Source organism: Mycteria americana, chromosome 2, assembly GCF_035582795.1.
Source record: "Mycteria americana isolate JAX WOST 10 ecotype Jacksonville Zoo and Gardens chromosome 2, USCA_MyAme_1.0, whole genome shotgun sequence".
NCBI classification, from domain to species: domain Eukaryota; kingdom Metazoa; phylum Chordata; class Aves; order Ciconiiformes; family Ciconiidae; genus Mycteria; species Mycteria americana.
The window spans coordinates 49,110,463-49,131,169 of NC_134366.1; the positions used below are offsets into that span (position 1 = coordinate 49,110,463).

A 20,707-nucleotide genomic window follows, 5' to 3' on the forward strand; every position below is an offset into this window, starting at 1 on the left:
TTTTTGTTGGGTGAATTTTGTTGTTTCTGTCAAGCTGACCCCTTGCGTGAAATTCTACATAAATTCCACATAAAATTCCACCAACTCTGCCCCTTTATCTTCAAATAAGCTGCTTGACCCAAGAAAAATCACTGTAAACTGTAAACGGTTAAAGGGAACAGACATGTTAAAACCCCTTAAACCCATAGCGTATTTACAGAAAGTGGATTTTTCCAGCCCCTGCCTATTATCAGATTGTCACGTGCTGTATCAGGCAAACTGCAGATGAACAGCAGTTATGAAATCGAGTCTTCCTACTCCTAAGCCATCACAAGAAGCCTTCCCAAAGGGGCCAGCCATCCCCTGGCATCTCTTGACGCAGTTCTCTGCTTGGTCTGACAGCCGTGTGCCTTGGCAAGGCCCTCCGGGTCTAGCTGAGGTCGATGTGTCAACCAGGGCTCTCATCCACTCAGTTCAAGGTGATTTTACCTCTTGTGACTTGGAGTCAGAGCACTCAATCCTTACGCCTAAGCTGAGCTTCAGTCGTCATGACATACATTTAAAGTTAAGCAAATGCTATTGTGGCTTCCCTTTGCGTGAGCAGGCATCCTTTTAAATGGATTTTATCTTCATAAGCTGTATGCCGTGCATAGACGGTAGGAGATTTTGCCATATGTCGAGATGATGCCTCCATATGAGACAATTTTGCCCAGGGTCTGTAATAGAGGCTAACAAGGAGCCTTGCAAGTCTGGATTTATATCTCCTGTCCCAATGGAGACCACACTGTGTGGACACTTCTGACCACCTCAGCATGCTCCATCTGACCCATGGTACTGTCTTTCTTGGGCAGCCTGTGTCAGTAGTTTTTTCTAACTTCCGACAAATGAAAGACTTTGATGTGTTTCCTGGAAGAGGAGCCTAGACCTAAACTATAAAAGATTTCTTTTTTTTCTAATCTGTTTATCAATAAAAAGATGAACAAAAATTAAACATGAAATATATATTTATATGTTAATTAGAAATAACCCTGATATGCCCAGCCTTATTCCCCCACAACTGCTGCTATAGCATGCCTGTGGGTACACAGAAGAGACAGCTTGTCAGTCCAGAGATTTCATCTTTGGACAAGAAGACTCTTCAGCATAAATCATACACACATCACGGAAAGACATGTAAATGTACACCACCAGGCGTCTGCTAGGAATGGATTTGCATAACTGCCATCAGCAACTCTTATTCTGTGGAGGGTGAGTTTGATCATATTCATGCGTGTGAATGAATGAATGGGTGATTCATTTTTTTTAAACGGAGATTACAATTGGTTATTTTGTCCTACCATCTAAAAATATTATTCCATTTCTCCCTTCCCCTTCTTTCCTGCCTTTCCTCCTCCCCCTTGCAATCAGCGTGTTTGTTTAAGGCTAGTAGCTCAACAGCGGTGTCTCAGGAGGGAGGTATAGGGAGAAGCACGCATTGACATGAACCTGTTAATGAACTGTGCCACCATCATGAGGCTGGAGCTTTGGAGGGGTTGCTCTGCACTGCTGGCTTTAAGTGTGTTGTAAAAACGTCATGGAACGATAGGGTGTGCTTGGCCTTGCAGGTTTCCAGCCCCAGGATGGCTCCAAGTTGGCAGTGCTTTTTGGGTTTCAGTGACTCACATGAGCTGAGGGTCTGGTCTGTTGCTCTAAAGTGCCTACAAGATGGTCAAGCACATGTGTTGCCTAGGCCAGAAATTGCAAACGAAGGGCTAGGTGGGGCCTCCTCACCCCACAATTCCTGCTGCAGGAAAAGCCAAATGTACCTCTTCCATTCCTCCCTCCCTCCCTCCCTCCCTCCCTCCATCCATGTGGCTGGAGAGCTGTGATCCACTGGCTCTTTACCTCCATCTTTTGTGCAAAAGTTAATGCCCTCTAGAGTTAAAAAGCCTCTGTGGAATCACACAGGACAAGTTTTAGCCTGTTGTAGAAAAAGATCTGAATCTTTACTAAAACTTAAAGGATTTTACAGAATAATTTCTACAGCAACCTGCTGGTTTCATCCCTGCTAAGATTTCCCCGTGATTTTTCTCTCAGGTCCCCATATGGGCTGCATGGCAGCAAGTAGGAAAACCCTGATGCTACGTGCATCTGATGGCTGGCCCCAGAGCTTGTGATACCCTCTCTCCAGAACAACACTAGACTGTTGTTGTTCTGGAGCTACAAAGGGAGCAAGATTTAAAATGTTTCCCTTTCAAGCAGCAATGAAGCAGAGCAGCTCTCTGCAAAGTGACTCAGCCTGCCGTTGGGCACATCTCTTTTGCTGCCATTCCAGAAACCAAGAGGCAGAGCTTTCCAGCTGCACCCTTTCCCCTTCATCCCCGTCCCTGTCCCACGCTCCCATCAAAGTCTATGATAGGCAGTGAGACAGAGCTGTTAAGATAATTCAGTCCTATGCAGACAGTCCTCTTATATCAGAAGGGTCTTGTTGAGGGAGGTCGTACTCTCCCTGTGCCTCCAGAGCCACTCTATAGGTGTCTGGGCAATAAAGAATCCATGAAAATCTCCTGCTCAGATTAAAGCTTGGTGTCAGTTGTTTTACCTTCCAACAATTCCACATAATGTTTCATTTTAACAAATAAATATTTCTTGTGTTTTCAGGGATCATTTTTAAAATAACTCATAAGAATTGTTGTCATCATATTCACTTTTTAATCATGCTCTGCCAAGAGGAGCTGCTCCAGTGGTGAAAGGGTGTTTGTGTCCAGCTGCTCCTGAGACCCTAGTGAGCAAGCAGAGACGAGACTTCCTTGCTTCGGTTCAGGGCTGAGCCTTACATTGCTCCTTCTCCTCCTGTCTTCTGGAAAAATCACATCTGGACTGACTCCAAACCTGAAAAGTTTTAGGCCAGTTAAATAATTATTGTGACAGTTATGTGTCTCTTAAAACCACAGGCTTATTAGGGTACCATAATTTTGGTCAGTGCCTTAAGTACATTCTTCCCTTTTGCCATCTTTTCAGTCCTTTCTAAGCTATTCCACATAACATTTTTAACGTGTGCCAAAGATTTTACATATAAAAAGAGAGAAAGTTTGGAAACAGCACTGGATAAGTTAGGTAATATGATGTAATTTCAAGGAATAAGTCTGGATTTTTTTTCCCCCTACATGGTGTGTGCCACGTAGCTTGGAAGAGCAGTTACTGCCTTGGACACATGCATGGCAGCTAGATGATTTTTCAAGAGATGTGCTGAAAAAATGAAGTAGCCAAGCCTGAGCCCAGTGCGAAGAGTTATACAGCCTTTGCCTTCAGTTAGTTACTAAACCCAAAGATGAATCTGACTAGAAATTAAAAATGTGCCAGAAAAAAACCTGTAAAGCACCCAAGGCACTGCTGATAAATATGAAACATTTGTGTCTTGCTAAATGTATTTTTTCATAATTACCAGTATATGGATTTGTATTGTTCAAAGCCCTAACACTGAATCTCCTGTGATGGATGCGCAATAAAACAGGACTAATTGGAAGCATTAATTTCGACAGAGGCAGAAGTTGACACGGAGCTCTGAGTAAGAGATGCTTTATATTGCCATAGCAAGTACAAAGTGTTTGCCTGTAATTTGCAAGCTCAAATCACACCACCTTCATGAACAAATTGTTGCAAACTGTTGCTGTGTCATTTTTTTCCTCTTTTTGTTTTATTTCTCTCCTGATAAATATCTTGGACCCAAGGTCATCTTAAGGAAATAGTTGTAATGCAATAGAAACGTTGCTGTAGCTGCTGCTGTGTTTCTAGCAATGTAATTGACAGTGAATGAGCATGCAGGAGCAGCTCCCAGCAGGGACACTTTTGAATAAATATACACTAAATAAGCACGGCGGAATGGGAGAGTAATGTATCTGCATAAAGAGCTGCATGCTGTACATCCCCTCAAAAATCTTCTGTGGTTTAGGCCTGTAACAGCAGAGGTACGTGTTGATTTTGCTGCTCCCTCTGCTTTATCTGCCTGCTCCCACCCTGGTCCCGGTTCAGTAAAGTGTTGATCATGTGTGACGCTGCTGGCGCGTGGGTGATGCCACCGACATCAGATGGAAGCGGCTCTTGCCCCAGTGCCTTGCTGAGGCAGCGCCCAAAACAAGAAATCGGATTCTGACTGCATCAAAATACAACCTTAGGCGGGTTTCTTGTTATCTTAGGCATTTCAGCCACTGACCTTGGTTCATGCCCGATAACTTGTTTTTAGCTGCTATATACGAGTTACTGATTGTGAATAATCTTGGGCCAAGCAGCTGTTTTCCACATCTTTGGTGTGCAAGTACTTGAGTTTTATTTAAATCCCCTATTTGACTGAAACATTAACTTCCAACAAACCAGGTAAAGGGGGAAATTAAGCACCCAAGCAGCAGCTGTGCTGAGCTGTCATGATGGCTTCAGGTGGCCCACCCAGCACCCAGATTTGAAGAGAACAAAAGATGAGCCTCTCCACTCCTTTGACTACTCCTTCCAGTTCTTCATTGCCATTAATCTTCAGATTATTTCTTACCTCTCGTTTGGTCATTGGTCTTCAGCTCCCAACCACGTTTTACTTCTTCTGGTTCCCTTAATGTTTCCTATGTTCTCCTCTCAGTCATTTGTATGCTGAATAATCTGACTAATTGCAGAGGAGTTGTCCTGGATTTACACCGGTGCAGCAGAAGCCACCATGTGTCCCAGTGGACTTTTCCTGACGCTGCTATCAATGGTCTTGGAATTGGTCCCTCAAGCAAGCCTTCCGTTATTTATTTCCATCCAGTCCTTTCAACTCATATTGAATGGGGCTGAAACTCAGCACTTTATCTTAAAATTATGTCCTTTGTATAATGCTTCTTGATATTCCTTCCTCTCGGTGTCCTGACCTTTACTAAGGCTGCTGCTAATATATTCTCTTAGCCATGGTAGTTAATGTTAATGCAAAGACTAATGTTCTCCTGCAGCTTTAACGCCGATATGCCATACTTCGTTCTCTGTCTCCAAACAGAATTGCTTTCCGATATTGCACTTTACTGTGGGAATAATTTTACTGCTCGGGTACAATGACAGCTGAGAATGCTTAAAAAGAGAGAGAGAGGAGAGGGAAAATGTAATAAGGCGAAAGTGTGACAACAAGACACTTATGTCAGTATTGTCATTGCATTTCATAGGAATGTAACATCTGACTGCCACACAGCTCTTCCAGTCTGTTGAGATCCCAGAGTGATGTTTAATTGTAGTTCATTCGGAGTGCTTGAACAGAAAGTTCTTCGTTTGTCATTAGCTCTGCTGCACCGTAGTTTCAAGGTTATGTTTTGGATATTAATAAATGAAGTCCAGACCAAGGAAAGCCTGGATCAGAGCAGTGTAAGCAGTAAAAACCTGTTATTAGCTATTTCAGAGATGAATTTGTCTTTCCAAATGCACCACTGGGTACACTTGCACTTGCATCGTTTCTGAGGAAACAACCCACAGCTGTGTTTGAAGTTTGTTGCCGATGCGTAAGGAACTCTCAAGCCCTCCCTGGGACCCAGGCAGTCACACGTATTAAGGGCAGTGCAGTGAAGCCAGGTGCTACCAGTGAGGTAGGCACTGAAACTACCAAAAATCGAATGTTCCCGTTACATAGCTGGCATTTCTGCACTTCCACCAGGAAAAAATCAATAGCCTTCAAGAGCAGAGCGGTCGGATCGCAGGGCTAGAGACACATCACACAGCAAAGCATTAGGACAAGCACCTCAGGACTTTGTTCCTGCGATGCTTTCTTAGCAGGGGACACCCAGGCTGCACGTTTACGGTAAAGGCAGAGGTGTCTGAGCACTTGGTGCTCTCGGTAGCAATCCGGGGTTGCTGCGCAGCATTGCACAGCCGCTGTGCTCCTGGAGGGGAGATGGGCAGGGGAGAGGTAGGAGAACAGCCGCTCTCTGCTGACTCCAGCCCCCATCAGCAGGAGCTGAAGAGTAAGTACCGTGCTTTGGGAACTATCTAATAGCCTGACTGAAATAAAATGAGGCTCCCAGTGTAGTTGCTGGAGGGGGAAGGAGAGAGATAAGATGTCCACGTCATATCACCGACAACATAACTGGTATTAACGAAACAGAAGTCAAGGATGAGTGAACATTGAGGCTGAGCTAACTTTCACATCAAGAGAAGATCCCTGAAGGGCTGTGTGCTGACAGGGCAACATGGAAAAGCTGGTACATTTAATCTCTTCACAAGGGCTGTTCTGTGAATAATCAGGAGTTGTTAGGGTTGTCAGTCCAATTTCCTTCCAAAATAAAATTAAGTGTGGAGGTGATGACATTTCAGGAATGGTGAAGTAGATTCTCTCCTGAATATAAATAGAGGCAGGTTTAACCAGAAAGGAGAGACAAATTAAATATCTTACTTGTAAAGTACTGTGTCAGTAATGCTGTGATAGGGCTTATGCTCATTATTATTACTATTATTCCAAACAGTGATTCTATGTTGATGGTGCAAAGAAGCACATATGACAGTGCCAGCCTGCCATGTTTAACACAGAATGAAACTCTAACGATCTGAGTCCACTATGAACACTTAAACCATTGAATGTAAATGATGTTTCAGATATGCAATGTGTTCCTATGAAAAGACAAGACCAACACATGTTCAAAATAACATTCTGAAGTAGCACACATATTGGTAGTGGATTTTTTTTTTTTAAATGCAAATGTGCATGTAAAAAGAGACCATCCACACAGAAAGGTGAAACATTTTACTTTGTTGTGTAACTGCATTCATGCTGAATAGGAAATACGAATTGCAGAAGTGAATGAACTGCAGAGTTGATAGAGCATATTTTTATGAAGTGAGATCCTCTTCCTAACTTCATATGTATTTCCACTTGAATTACTGATCCCCTGACTAATCAAGTACACTGTATCACCATGTCATCTCACCCTTATGTTCTTTGTGTATGATATTGCATATCTCCACCTCTTGAATCTAATTCAGGAGCAATAACACTGAGTGAAATATAAGCAGCAGAGTCCTGCTCTCATTAGCAGAAATTATAGCCAGCTACTGGTGTGACCTTACTTATAAGAACATCTGATTTATTACACCAAGTTGGACCATCGTTTCTTCCAGACCAATACCCAGCTTCAAAGGATAGCAAAAAATCCATATCTCAATAACTGTGCAATCTTGCAATTCACCTAATGGAGCAAAAAACCCTTTCTTCATCTCTGCAGTGAGCAGCTGATATTTTCGAGATGGGAATTTGATCTTCCCCTTTTATCTTTGTATGTCCCAATGCAACATGCACCCCGACACTCTTGAGTTTCAGGCATGCACCTCCATTTTTTGCAGGCTGTGGAGGGGCTTCGCTGACCCCCTCGGGCCATCAGCAGACCTCCTTGAAGAGCAGCTCACAGAGCACCCATGTGGCTCAGTGCACCTGAGCCATGATGAACATCCAGCTTATTCTGAAATCAGCCTTAGCTGAAGCCAGGTTCAACTCAAGACAGCTAAGAAGCAATACAAACTTTTGTTCCAGAAGCCAGAAGAAAGCTGTCGCTAGTCTGTAGGAAGGATGAACAGAAATGAAAAGTAACAGCTCACTTCTTTCCCTAGCAACCTTACATCCACTCCAGAGGCTTTGCTAGCCCTGTTTAATCCAGCAGATAATAAGAGCAGCATGTTACAGCCTTTCTGGCTGATTTATGTGTAACCTTACATCCTCAGGCTGTGCTTACAGGAGAAAATCTGGACGTGGAAACTCTCACTACCTTTTATAGCCCAAGTCCACCTTCGGAATTATTCCCATTCAAATCTGACCCTTTGTACCCCCAAACCAGTAGCCAGTCCCCCGTACTGGAAATGCTGACTCCCTTGATCCTGATCTGGTTTGTTTCTCACTTGCCCAGATGATAAACTGAGACAGTGAATAACTGCACAAGCCCCCCCCCTTACTCACTCTGAGGCACAGGGTCCTTCAACTGGCAATGGTCAAAAAATCAGAGTAAAGCTTTCCTGCAAGTAAATATAATAGTTACTTTCTAATTGTATGTTACCTGCTCACATAACAAATCAGTGCAAGCTCCTCATTACAAGCTCTCATTGGAGATCAAGCCCAAGGATAATCAGGCACCTGGAGGTAATAATGTGTTTGAAGGGGGCATAAGTAATAAATCACCAAATTACTTTCAGTGAACAGATGAAATGACTGAAATACCTTCAGGGTTTGTAGAAGTTAGTCAGCCTATGCATAACCTATAACGTCCCTTCGGGCTGCAGTATCAACATTTCTGTACCTGCAGGTGGAGAATGTAAGCACAGCTTCTGAAAGCAGAGAAAAAAAAGGTCTGTATTGTCGAAGCAGAGGGATCCACAAGTAGGGCGCTCTGCTCTGCCTCCTCACCAGTTGTCATACAGTGTGTTACAATATTTGAAATCAGCCATGGATCAGAAGTTACTGGGAAAGACAGACAGAGGGATAGACAACCTGTTCCTGTAAATGTTTCCTTAGAAAAGACAAGCTAAAAATGACTGTGCTGTAATGAAGGAGTATCCTGAGTCTAGAATAAGCATCCTTGATTGATAGGTAAGTCGGTGTAAATTGCTTCAGAGCTGGAGGCTTAGTCCTGAAGAAATTAGGTTTGGAAAAGACATATCTGGTGCTGGAATCAAAAGCCTCTGACTTGGTTACCTCCAACTGCAAGTGGGAGGATTTTGAAAGGAGTGCAGCAGGTCTAGGAGCTGTGATTTTTTGGAAAACGACTTACGCATGAAGAAGTGGCTCCTACTTCCTCATGCTACCTGCCGCTTTCCAGTTCAGCAGGCGCCAGACGTCTTGCCTTGCAGGGGTCAGGCGCAGCTGATGGGTAGCGTGCTGTTTCTTTGAGAAGCAGCAGCTCCTAGCTTCAGCTCAATTAGTGCTTGCCCACTTACCTTCTAATATGGGAAGGAAAAATGCTTCCTAATGCATTACCATGGAAAGGCTGCCAGGCCCTGCTCTACTCCACCCTTCATGCCAATGAAATGTTGCTCTCTAAGGCTTCTTGTTTGGTGTTCAGTAGAAACTGGTTCTAAATGTCCAAAGCAGTGGGATTTCCTCTCCTGGAAAGTATCGCAATACACAGACTACGTTTCACCTTTTCAAACATCACTTTTATTTATCCCTTTATTGTACAAAACAAATCCTCGGTTTGCTTTATGATGATGCCATCTAAATAGATAGAGGGGTACGAGGTGGGATTCATCTCACCTAATTTTCATGACTTGAAGGCTGGACGTCTAGTTAAAGCTCATCATCTTCTATGTGACCTCTTTTGCTAATGGCAAGAGAGGAGCCTCTCTGGGGTACTAGCCAACCTGTGGATGGGGTGAATTGCCTGCCAGAGCCACGGCTACCTTAGACTAAGCATGTAACATTTACATAGCTGAAGTTACTCACTGTTTTGGGGAGTTGTCAGAAACCTTTTTAAGATGGCTTTGAACCCACCTTTCCCCCTTCTTATTGCTGCTTGCGAAATGGATACCCTTGCTTGAGTCAGCATCTGTGACACCAGCTAGATCCCGTCTTTGGCAAGATCCTATTTTAAGCTTTCCATCAGAGGCCGCAGCTATTTGTGTCATTGTCAAAACTCTTCAAAAGGTGCGGTGACATTGATGGTAGGTCTCTTAGAAGCCAAAGGTTCTGCAGTAACATAAATAGGATCAGCAGCACTAAGTGCAGGTGAAAGAAAAGCCAGCTGCACATCCTTTCTGTCTCCCTTGGCAACAGCATCCTGCCAACAAAACCTGCTGCCAAGTAATGGCTGGAAAGGAAGGGATGTGCATTTGCAAAGCTGGGGCTGGACAAGCTCTGTGTGAGGGGGGAGCTGACGGACCAAGGAACACTCACGTGCTTTTAAAATTATTTTTGGGTTGTTCTATGTGTTTTTGGACAAGGGAATGCACACAGACTCTGTCCTTACGAAGAGTTTTCATCTGAAATTCCAAATTACAGTCTCTGCAGTTTTGAGCCATATGTTTCCATCCATGACAGCACACAGGGAAGAAATCTGTGGTGAGTTACTACTTACAGATGTGGCGAATCCTCCAGCAAAGGTTAAAATACGTGGCATGGTTCTCTTGTTACGCCAGCTGCAGCTTCGTGCTAAATCATTGTTTCAGCAGCAAGCTCTTAATCAGCCCTGAGTTCTAGAAATTGCTAAACAAGCTGATATTTGTAAGGACCAATTTTTTTTATAATGCACTAAATATCTTTATTTAGAAAAACCTTCAGACTGGAAACAGTAAGGGTGAAAAGTGAACTGCAAATGGCAGGGAGAAAAGGAGCATCAGCACGAGAGCCCAAAATGCAAAGGAGATCTAAGATTATTATTTGTACTCTGTGTTTCCATGTCCTCCGTGGAATGATCATGGCTGTGAAAACAAAGTTTGTGTAAATATGGATAGTATATACTTGTGATATAACATACGCACCTGCCTAGCCTTCCTGATAGGGACTTCAGTCCCCAAAAATCAGCACTGGGGTCGCTGTCGGGGGCCCCATAGCTGCTAGTGCTGCCGAATCTCAAACCTATCGTCACAGCATCATGCCTTTCTGATTCGGCCACGGCCAAAAGAAGTCTGGCTGCAACGTGCTTGTATCCAAGGCCTGAAAAAAGGAGGATCTTCTCACCTGGTATGATAAGAGAGAAGAAGGAAGTGGCTTTTCTCTCTAGCAAAATATTGGGAATTAATTTTATGAGGAGCCCATATAACAAACTGCTCGGGCTGTTGCAGCACCCCTGGATACAACAGGGGCTCCCAATCAAAGACTCAGTAGTGGAGATTGCCCTCTGACTCCTGGGGGATTCCTACACAGCTCTCAAGAAGCCTGCAACTTGTTGCTCTCTTACCATTTCCCCGTGCCTTTTGAGGGATTGGTAGTTGGCTGCGCAGAGCACATTTTTGTGCTCTTTGGGCAGTGTGTTCTTCCAGACACCCAGCTGTGCCAGAGAGAAAGAGAGAAACAGAAAAAAGAAGAGATGGAAGAAGGGAGGCAGGATTATGGCTTTAGGAATCACAGGATCTGTGGACTTCTTGATGGTTACAAAGTAGAAATTGCCCATTCACCACTGAGGAGTGAAGAAATAAAATACAGAACATGCATTTCGATGCCAGTGAAGGAGAAGGAGAGGAGAAGATCACTATTTCATTCCCCATATTTTCCTCTGGCACGAATATTAATATCATTAGAGATAATTGAATGAAGTGGAAAGTCTGGTGGAGGTACAGAAGCAGGAGGTAGATCTGTAAAATCCATCCGCACACAAAAAGCTAAACACTGCGCTGGAGGGAGGGCATTCTGCCTTGAAATAGGGACTGAACAGCCTCACAAGGACGTGCAGCTGGGGTGCTTGTTGGTGTTTTGTTCCCAGAAAACGAGAACTGCCAGCAATCCTCTGGCATCTGAATAGACCCGTGTCAGACAAACTGTATCTGGACTTGATGGGAAACCGAGCTGGAATACCAAGCAGCCCTTCGATCCGCTGGCAGAGAGGGGGACTGGCTCAGTAAGTAATCTTGCCTTGCAGTTGCAAAGGTACTCCATAAAGGAGCGAGCCCCCTCGCTGCACAGCCCTGCAAGACACGCCTGCCTGGGCTGTCTCTGTCCTCATTCCTCCAAACGAGTTCCAACAATAACAGCAACTCCTGTGTGCAGCTGCCTCGTTAGGGAGAAGATGTATTTTTCCTTTTTCTACTGAGGGATGAAGCTTCCAAATCTGTGTGATGTGAGCAGGTGAGGATGTCTGCTGACAAGTCCAAATGATATTTTCAGGTAAGCGATTACCTTGAACAAGCAGCTAGAGTCAGGCTCTTTCTTTTATTACCCTCCTCTCAGTAATTACTGTTGTCCTAGATTGTCAGTAAGCCTTTGCACCAGATGCAACAGCTCGGATGCCTGTATATATTTAGCTGAATCGGGGATCTGAAGCATTTCTAAAGCACCTATTCCCACAGTATCTGTGAGTCTCTAGTGCAGTGCCAGAACGAATTGGGAGCTGCCTGCTCTGTGACTACACGACACTGTCCTATTTGTATCACCCATTGTTTAACTCCCTGGAGGACCAGAAATTAATTTTGATTTACAGGCTCACTCTCTCGAAGTCTGTGATGGAAGTGCATCTTAGAGGCAATAACACTGTTCTGCAATGTTTTTATATCCTTAAAGGACCGGGACATCTTGGCACATGAAAGCTGTAGCTACCGTTACTGTTGTTGCACAGGGAGTGTCAGCGAGTACTGCTTAATTTGTGTTTGTACATGTGATTTCCAGAGCTTCTGCTGATGCTGTTTTATGTTACTGCAAATAGAGGTGTTACTCTGTGTGTCTCATTCCCTGCATTTTACCAAATACCTTGTGTACTGAAGTTTGGGTTGATCACCCTGTCTAATACTTGCAAGGGAAAACAGACAATAACTTGTAAGTTAATATCTGGGAGTTCTGGCATGACAGCCACTGACAGACAGGCAGGGAAGAGAAATTTTCTATGCAGAGTAACCTACTTTTTCTTCCCTCAGTTCTGTCGCCAATCACGGAGATGAAATTTGCTTAACTCTTTGTTTGTACAAAGGCTGCTTTATTGTGAGTGAAAATCATACTGCTTTGACAGGTTACAAAGAAATGACCATAACAAAAGTAATAATATAGACTTTCTGCACAGTTTCCATCTATTAAAGATTCACTTTGCTCCCTGTAATGGTTTAGGTTTGCCGAGAGACACGTGAAGAAAGCTCTCATTACACCAATAACATTGCCGTTGCTTTGAACGGGTTTTGCACAACCTTCTCTCACTATTATTAGGTCAAGACTGTTAGAAGCACGCAGAGGCTTCAGCACCCCGTACACTGCCCATGTGCACCCAAGCCCTGGGTCTGTATATAACGGGTCCTTTGTAGGATGGCTCCCTTCGCTTCCCTTGCCCACGGCAGTCTGAAGTAATGAGTCCAGCAGTAGGTCTCTGCGCAAAAAGCTCTTCCTGACTTCCTAGAGCAAAAATGTTTGCCAAGTACTGCTCAGGGTGGCTCTGTTTGTCTTGCTGCAAGGTCCGAGGTAGCAGAGGCCAGAAGGGGTCAAACGCCAGACTGAGCTCGTTGTGCACATTCATTTGCTGTAGAAAATGTGAATGTGCAGCTCAAAACTTTCCACTGTATCTCTGGCAATTAGGACTTGGTCCAAAGCCCACTAAAGTCATTGGGAACCTTTCCACGGGCTTTAGATCAGAAGTTATGTAAGGTTGTGTTGTTTAAAGGGGGTGCCCCGGGGAGGCTGAACGCGTGAGCTGACTCGACAGCCACATGCCTGCTCTGCCGTGTCATGCAAAAAGGCAGTTCTCGAAGTGCCCATGAAGTGTCCCGTGCAGCACCAGGCGGTATTAACTCCTAAATGAAGCCTTTTAATGTTGTCCTATGCCAGGACACTGGCTTCTAGCGGGGGGCTCCCAAGGTCCTGAGCTAAAGCAGGCAAAGAACGTCAGCTGCTGGGGCCTGAATTGCTTGCTTTTCTGGTTTGGAGGGAGGCAGTTCTGCCTCCTGCGTGCAAATAAAAGTGTCATGAGGAAGTTCCCAAACAGTAGGACCCTGCAGATTTCATAGTCTGGGAAAGCAAAATATTCCTAACCCCCGACTTTTCTGAGACTGGCTGAGGACATCAACCACAGTCTTTTAAAACATCGCTGTAAAGGAACTCCTTCATTTTCTTCACGTACACAACTGCACACAGCATTTCTGGACTCCTCATGTGAGTGTATGATGGGAAGAAGCACTGCAGGGAGATCCTGTTAAGATTTGAACCATTGCACCATGTTGTCAGGAAGGAGTTTTTATGGCTAGATGCACATTGACACCCTCTGTGTACACTCTGCTGTCACTCTGCTGTGCTTCATCCTTGAGTTAATCCATTTTGTACTTAATATTCCCTTCTTGGTGCACTATGCAAGACCACAAGATGACACAGTTCACACCACAGAGATGTCAGGTCAATCAGCCTTCTCATTAGGGTTGAATGGTTTTAATGTAGTCATAAAATTAGACTCCAAAAGTGGGAATTTGACACACAGTATTTGAAAGCCAAACCAGTTTGACCCCCTCTGAGCATGAACTCCTATCCCTTAGAAATGGCCCCTTATGAAAAAACTTAATGGTGTGAACTGACCTTTGAAAATATAATGTATTATTATTATTATTTGCTATAATGTGCATACATCAGTCTGTACTACCATTATGCCAGCAGATAGTAAGGACTGCCAGTCCTTACCCCAAAGGGCTCACACTCCAAGTAAGATCAATCCTAAGAGTCTTAGGCAGCCAAAACTGAAGGATTTTGGCAAAGAGCTGCAGGACTGCGCTTTGAACTGACCAAGAGCATCTGCTATGTACCATCTCACCTGGGATATCAAAACTTTGGCCATGACAACGTGATAGCAACCAGAAGATTTCCTTTCAGTGGTAGTCTGATTGAGGGTAAGCTGAGGCACTGGGGGACAACTGGCATCATACCCACCATGGCCCTTTTCTCAGTGTGGGTGCATTTGTGAAGCAGAGACAGAGGTTGGGAAGGGAAGAAATTTGAAGGGGTTGGTTAAGTCCATTTCTGTGACAAATGCCTCCTGCACCTTAGTAGAGAAATTCAGAATATCCTTTTCCTAGGCTTAAGCCAAAGTTGCCAAACAGGGCAGTCTAATATCAGGGACCTCAATAAGAGTCCCACTTTGTAAGACATTGCATATCCTCAAGTGATAGAGAAGTGGGAGCTCTGGGCAATCAGGTCACCTCAAATCCAGCCAGAGCATGCTTAGGTGACGATGCAGAGCATCTGAAAATACCGATTCCAGCTTTACTTTTGCTTTCCAGTTGGCTGTTGATCAATTATAAAACCAATTAATTCTACTTAAACGGGCCAGCAAAGCCCACTGTGAAGTCCTTATTATCAGCTGGTTCTCCCTAAATATACAGCACTGGCTATTTTTACAATTATCTACTAAGCTGAATATTTTTTCAGTAGTTAGGGGCACAGATTAGCTCTGGTTGTCACTGAAGGAGTTACTGTGGTCCATTCAACCAGTAAAAAAAGCTCCTAAGAAGCTGTAGCTTATGGGGCCATGGTGGCTCTGCAGAGGCTGTTAAAGGGAGTCTAGCAGATGAGCAAAACCTGACTGCCGCAGCCTGAGACAGCCAAACGTCGTGGGGGTTATTCTTTATTGTCAGATAAATTACTTCTGATGTAGTATTTCCTTTGAATAATTATTCATACTTTACAAGCCACCTAAAGGTACTAGCTAAATGCATCTGGCTTCCCGCGCCTGATGTGTGGTGACCTGCTACTACAACAGACTGCCCCAGAGAGATTATAAATCTTTATAGCAGCAAGCTTCTGATTTATCAGTATTTCAAGAAGTGGAGATGGATATTAGGTAGGGTTTTAGCCAAAGATCAGGGTTTCTAACCCCAGGGCACAATATGCAGAAAAGCTGACAACGTCCTTATTCCTTAAGGAATATCCTGGAGAAAAGCATTAACCCAATAGAGATGTTTTTGTGCACGTGAGGTGTGAGAGGGAAGTAGTTACACAAAGAACATCCAAAAATTTTAGCAGGCATTACAATCATTATAATCTAGTATCGCATAAGATCTGCCAATGCACTTTATCTTGTGTGCTCAGAACAGCAGGCCTAAAGTTTCCTGAAACATTATCTCCACACACCAAATCCAAAATAAATCATCATCCTTTCCTCTTTGAATTTGTTCTGTGGCAGCAACTTGTCTTGGCATGAAATATTAGCCATATGGACACTAGAATATCTGCTTTGACCTTGACCTCAGAATAAGTGCTGCCAAAAATGTGAAGATAACTCCTGCCTTTCATTTCCAAGAGTGATGCTCCATGAGTATAGCATGATCTGCTCTCCTGGTTGCATCTCAGTGTACAGAATATGTTTTTTTTCTTTGACTAGGTGTTCTGCTAAGAGCATATTGTCTGCGGCTGGCTAGGAACTGGGAAGCAGTATCCCAGATGATGGTTTATTTGGCAGAGATACTTATTTCAGAAATTAAAAAAAAAAAAAAAAAAAAGAGCTAATTTTAGCATCAGGCAGTGGAAAGTGCATTGCTTGTAATTGGCTCTCACTACGTTACGCGCTCAGTGTTTTCATCTTCTGGATACTCTGCGAAGTAACAGGAGGCTGCTAGGGGCAAGATGAGGTGAATTTTGTTGGTTGCAGAGCTCTGCGCTGTTCTGGTTCAGAAACGATGGTTAGTGATCAAAGTAGAGCATTTAGCTGGGTAAGAGGAACAGGTACTGCTCCTTTGGTGAGTTTTTGCTACGTGTATTGCACTGCTTGCGAATGGGTGTGAATGATGCACAGGATTCAGAATAAACACATTTCATGGCATTTGCATCTGCCCAATGTGCAACAGAGCCCTAGGGCCCAGTGGACACCTAATCAGAGATCTTCTTTCGTTTTCGCAAGTCCCTGTCTTCCTTTTCTGCTGGTGCCCATAACAGATATTCCCAAGTAGGGTAGAACTAAATGGCGTAACAATGCTCATGGAGAAAGCTGGCAAGCCTGGGAATGGTGGAGAAGGTAGTAGGAAGGTGCTCCACAGTCTTGGCTGGAAGGTGATCATTACCCAGTTTGGAGTCCTGCAGCTTTGACGAACTCGTCTCCCTGATTTGTTAAGGCTGTGGCAACATTTTTCACCTTGACGCCGCTGGTTGAAATTCACACTAGCACAATGCTAATGGTGCCATCTGATGATGCTCAGTGGACTGTGCAAAATGGATTTATTCCATGTGCTTCCTAGTGGGCAGAGATCCACATTACACTCGACAGCTTCAACATATGGAAATGGTGATGTGTGATTGATGTGGTCCCTGCAGGTCACGCTAACTCACGGTGTATTAGCCCTGCATCCCGGGGAGGCTTATGCTACTGCAGCTGCCCACGTCCATTATCTGGACTAAGAATAAATGGAAGAATTGATGTTCCCAGCGGTGTGAATCTGGCACCTCATGAAATGATGTGCACTAACAGAGGGTGGTGGGAGGCAAATTTCACACGATCCAATCCCGCAGCACATGTGAGCACAGAACAGGTTACGACCAAACATTTGTATATGGGTGCAAAGGGCAGTTGTGTTAGATCGAGTCAGAACCCTAATGATCACGTGGCTTTTTAAAATGGCTGTGATAGCTATGTTTTCTCGTTCATTTTTAACATTTGGAGATTTTCCACATCTCATACTCTAAAATAAGTGACTAGATTTTCCAAAGTTGCTAAGTAAAGGACATCCCTTCTTGACCTAATTTTCAGCAAGGGCTAAGCAGCTGCTCTCTCAAAAAACAGATTGCTTAATGGCATCCAAGACTGGAGGCAGCCAAATTTAGGATTTTGCAGCCAAACGAATGAGCAGACTAAGGTTCCCCATAATGATGCAGACGTTCATCTGGAGGCCTCCTGGCCAAAACAAAAATGAAAACGTCTTTTGTTTCTACTCCTAAAGAGTAGGATGCTTTGTAGCTTCTACAGGGAAATCACCTGCCTATGGCACTTTAAAGCACTCTCCTGAGTCCATACTGCAAGCTCCTCTCTCCCTTTGCTGCAGAGATTCCCTGCAACCTTCCTGTTCCCACCTCGCCGCTCCCACGGCCACGGGGGCCACCACAGTCCCTGTGGATTTTCCTTTCTCTTCCTACTTTCCCAGAGAAGCTGACAAAGTTGGATGCTAACTCTTCTGTCCTTCTGCAGAACATGGAAGGTATTCCTTCCTGCCAGACGCGCAAGCCGTGCTGTTCCCCGTCTGCTGGTCCCTCCCTGGTGTCTCACCCTCTCTCTGTGTTTTTTCCTGCAGGTGTTCTACTGATCTTGGCACTGACAGAAGAGCTGGTGTTTTCTGTTCAGGTACTGTCTCCCACTGTCTCCTCCTCTCAGGGCTTCCCGATGGACACTACCACTATCACAGCCATGGGAACAACGCCTCGCCACAAAGACCGCCATGCGGCAGAGCCCCTTCCCACGTCCGCTCGCGCCATTCCCCGTCCCGTCAGTCTGGCGGAGAAAGCCCCTTCCACCGGGCAAAAGCAAGCGAGCGGCCCTCGCGCTGGCGAAAAGGAAACGTATCATTTATACAACCAGAGTGCTTTGTACTCGGGACAGACTCGCCCCAAGGGGAAAATACTCCAGGTTTTCAAAGGCAACTTCACAGAGTCCTCAGAGCCTTACCTAAAGACGACCCTGCACTCCCCCTTCCCTACCCTGAGGAGCCCTTTCACAGACCACCCCTTTCAGTCCCAGACCGCGGCGTCCAGCGATCCGAATGGCACGGGGCTGGCAAGAACTACACACTCAGACCCTTCTCCCCACCGCAACGCCTCGGAAAGCCTTAGGGAAGCAGAGCGAGGGGACGGGGCCGAGCTAGTGGTGCAGGAGGCAGATTTTGCCACCACAACTGCTGGACCATCAACTGATCCTGAAGCAGTGTCGGTGCCTTTTAAACCCACCCGCTACGGCGTGTGGGATATGCTGAGCAAAAACAACTCTTGGGTAACCTTGAATCTCAGTACAAATGTCCCTCTGTTTGCTGGCCCTGGATCTGCAACAGCAGCAGCGGGTCACTCGGTTCAGACCAGTTTTGATGTCAGCGTCTCCTCCCCGGCAGCGGGAGACCCCAAGGGACCCGCTCCAACGCAGCACGGCGCGGTGACTAACGCGACCTTGCTGGGCAGTGCTCTCTCCGCAGCACCTGCCACGAGGTTGTCCAGCTCCATTTCCACGGCTGGCTCCACCGCCACTGGGAACTTCCTAAACAGACTGGTTCCTGCTGGGACCTGGAAACCCGGGGTGCAAGGAAACATCTCCCATGTCACCGAGGGGGACAAACCCCAGCACAGAGCAACCATCTGTCTCAGCAAGATGGACATTGCCTGGATCATTCTGGCTATCAGCGTACCTATATCCTCATGTTGTAAGTTAATTGCTGCTTTATTTTGCTTTCTCTTTCCTTAAAATTCAGATTTCAGCCCATGATTCAAGGACCAGGTGGAGAGCTAACAGAGGCAGGGCAGCTTGAGATGGATGAGAAGCAATCACTAGGCAGCGGTCAGATTCACTGACCAAAGTGCTTAGCTTCAAAATGCGGGGCTAAAATGTTTACATTCAAAGCATACTTGCTCTGTTGCTATTAGAAATCACTTAGTCTTTTTGGGCCCTCCATTTGAGGGTGTAACATAAGGCTGAACAACTCTAGAAGGTGGAGCGGCTTTACTTAAAGGCGTTTAAGCTGGTGACCAAAAACTGTACACGTCTTTAGCCTAGGAACCACTATATGCTGCCCTGGAATTGGATTTGAAAAGCCCACTGGCTAACCCAAAGGATTAATGACAGTTGTAATGACTAACACCTTAGGAAACACCAGTTTTCCAGCGCAATAAAATATTTCATTGCAGGCAGTTCATGAACTATCAGATTTTAAAGTCTGATAACCAAAGTGCTGGTTTCCCCCATTTTAATGCCGACTTTGCAGCTGCTGAGGGAGCAGGAAGAGATTGAAATCCTAGCCTTCCTTCAGACACCAGGAGTCAGCCACCTGCGGGACCAGGGCAGGCTGGGTTCCCAGAGCTGGCTTAGGGTCTCGTCATTTGACTCACTCACAAAAAACACATGAGAAATTATGAGAAAGATTGTGAGTGGATGCCGGGGTGTCCCCTGCTTAGCTGGGTTATATCAGCAGAGTGGGACAGCATATCCTCTGGGGTTTCACTGTTGCGGGGTGTGATTATGTTTATCTGTCTGGAGTGAAAAAAAACCCAAAATTTCCCAGCCTTTGCTGCCCGAGGAAACATAAAAGGGTAGCAGCCAACAATATTGAGTATTAATTCTGTTATTTACAGCTACGAGCTGTGCTGAGGACAAGGCTAGATGAGCTGACCGAGCCAGTCTCACACACAGCTCACTCCTGCCAAAAAGGACAGGGCTGCTCTCTCCCGCCTCTCCGAAGCACAGCCGCCTCATCCTGCCCCTCTCCTTCTGCCTGCGCCTGACCTGACACCTCCCTGAGACACCTTCAGATCGCCAAAGCGGTCAAAAAATATTCACTTTGCTCTTTGTTACTTTCCGTCCACCCAGTGAGCTGAATCAGCTCCCCGCAGGGTCAGATGAGGGTGAGACCTGGAGCGGATGAGGCTGCAGGAATACACACCTGGAGAGGGAGCCACGCTAATCCTTCCAGCAGCTGCAAATTATTGGATTGGCTCAGGATATCTGTTAGACTTTTGTACCTCTGGGACCATCGGTTCTGCTATTGCCAACATGGTTAAAACCACAAGTGAGAACAAAGTAAACCTAAAAAATGGACAATCAAAATAAAGAGAAATCAAAGCAGAAGTGTGGATACATACTTCTGCGAAAGATGGGGAGGAGAAACTGGGATATAGCAAGCACATGATGAGAAGCAGCAGTATTTGATGATTTGATGAACAGTGCCTTGTCTATCAATCAGTAGAAACAGAGGATCAAATAAATTCTTCTAAGCGTTATATTTTGGGCCAATATTCAGAAAGCAAGCTGATCTGGACAGAAAGCATCCAAATACAAAACACAAAATATAATACCATACAACACAAGCATAGGAAGCATAACCAGTGTGTAAACTGGTGTATGACTGCCTGCAGTGTGCCATATATCAGCTAATAACTAATGATACTTATTATGATTAATAATAATAATAA

General features: G+C 45.0%; 1 protein-coding gene across 4 annotated transcripts in view; it reads left to right on the forward strand.

Moving 5' to 3' along the window:
• TMEM108 (transmembrane protein 108) overlaps positions 1-20,707 on the forward strand; it is a 167,473-nt gene that overhangs the window by 136,936 nt on the left and 9,830 nt on the right. For 3 of the 4 annotated variants that reach the window (XM_075493304.1, XM_075493302.1, XM_075493303.1), the window contains one exon: positions 17,833-18,945. In XM_075493304.1, coding sequence (XP_075349419.1) covers positions 17,833-18,945 — 1,113 coding nt within the window. Of the gene's footprint in view, positions 1-17,832; positions 18,946-20,105; positions 20,652-20,707 lie in introns of those variants that run through there. The other variant, XM_075493305.1, reaches the window with a different exon arrangement.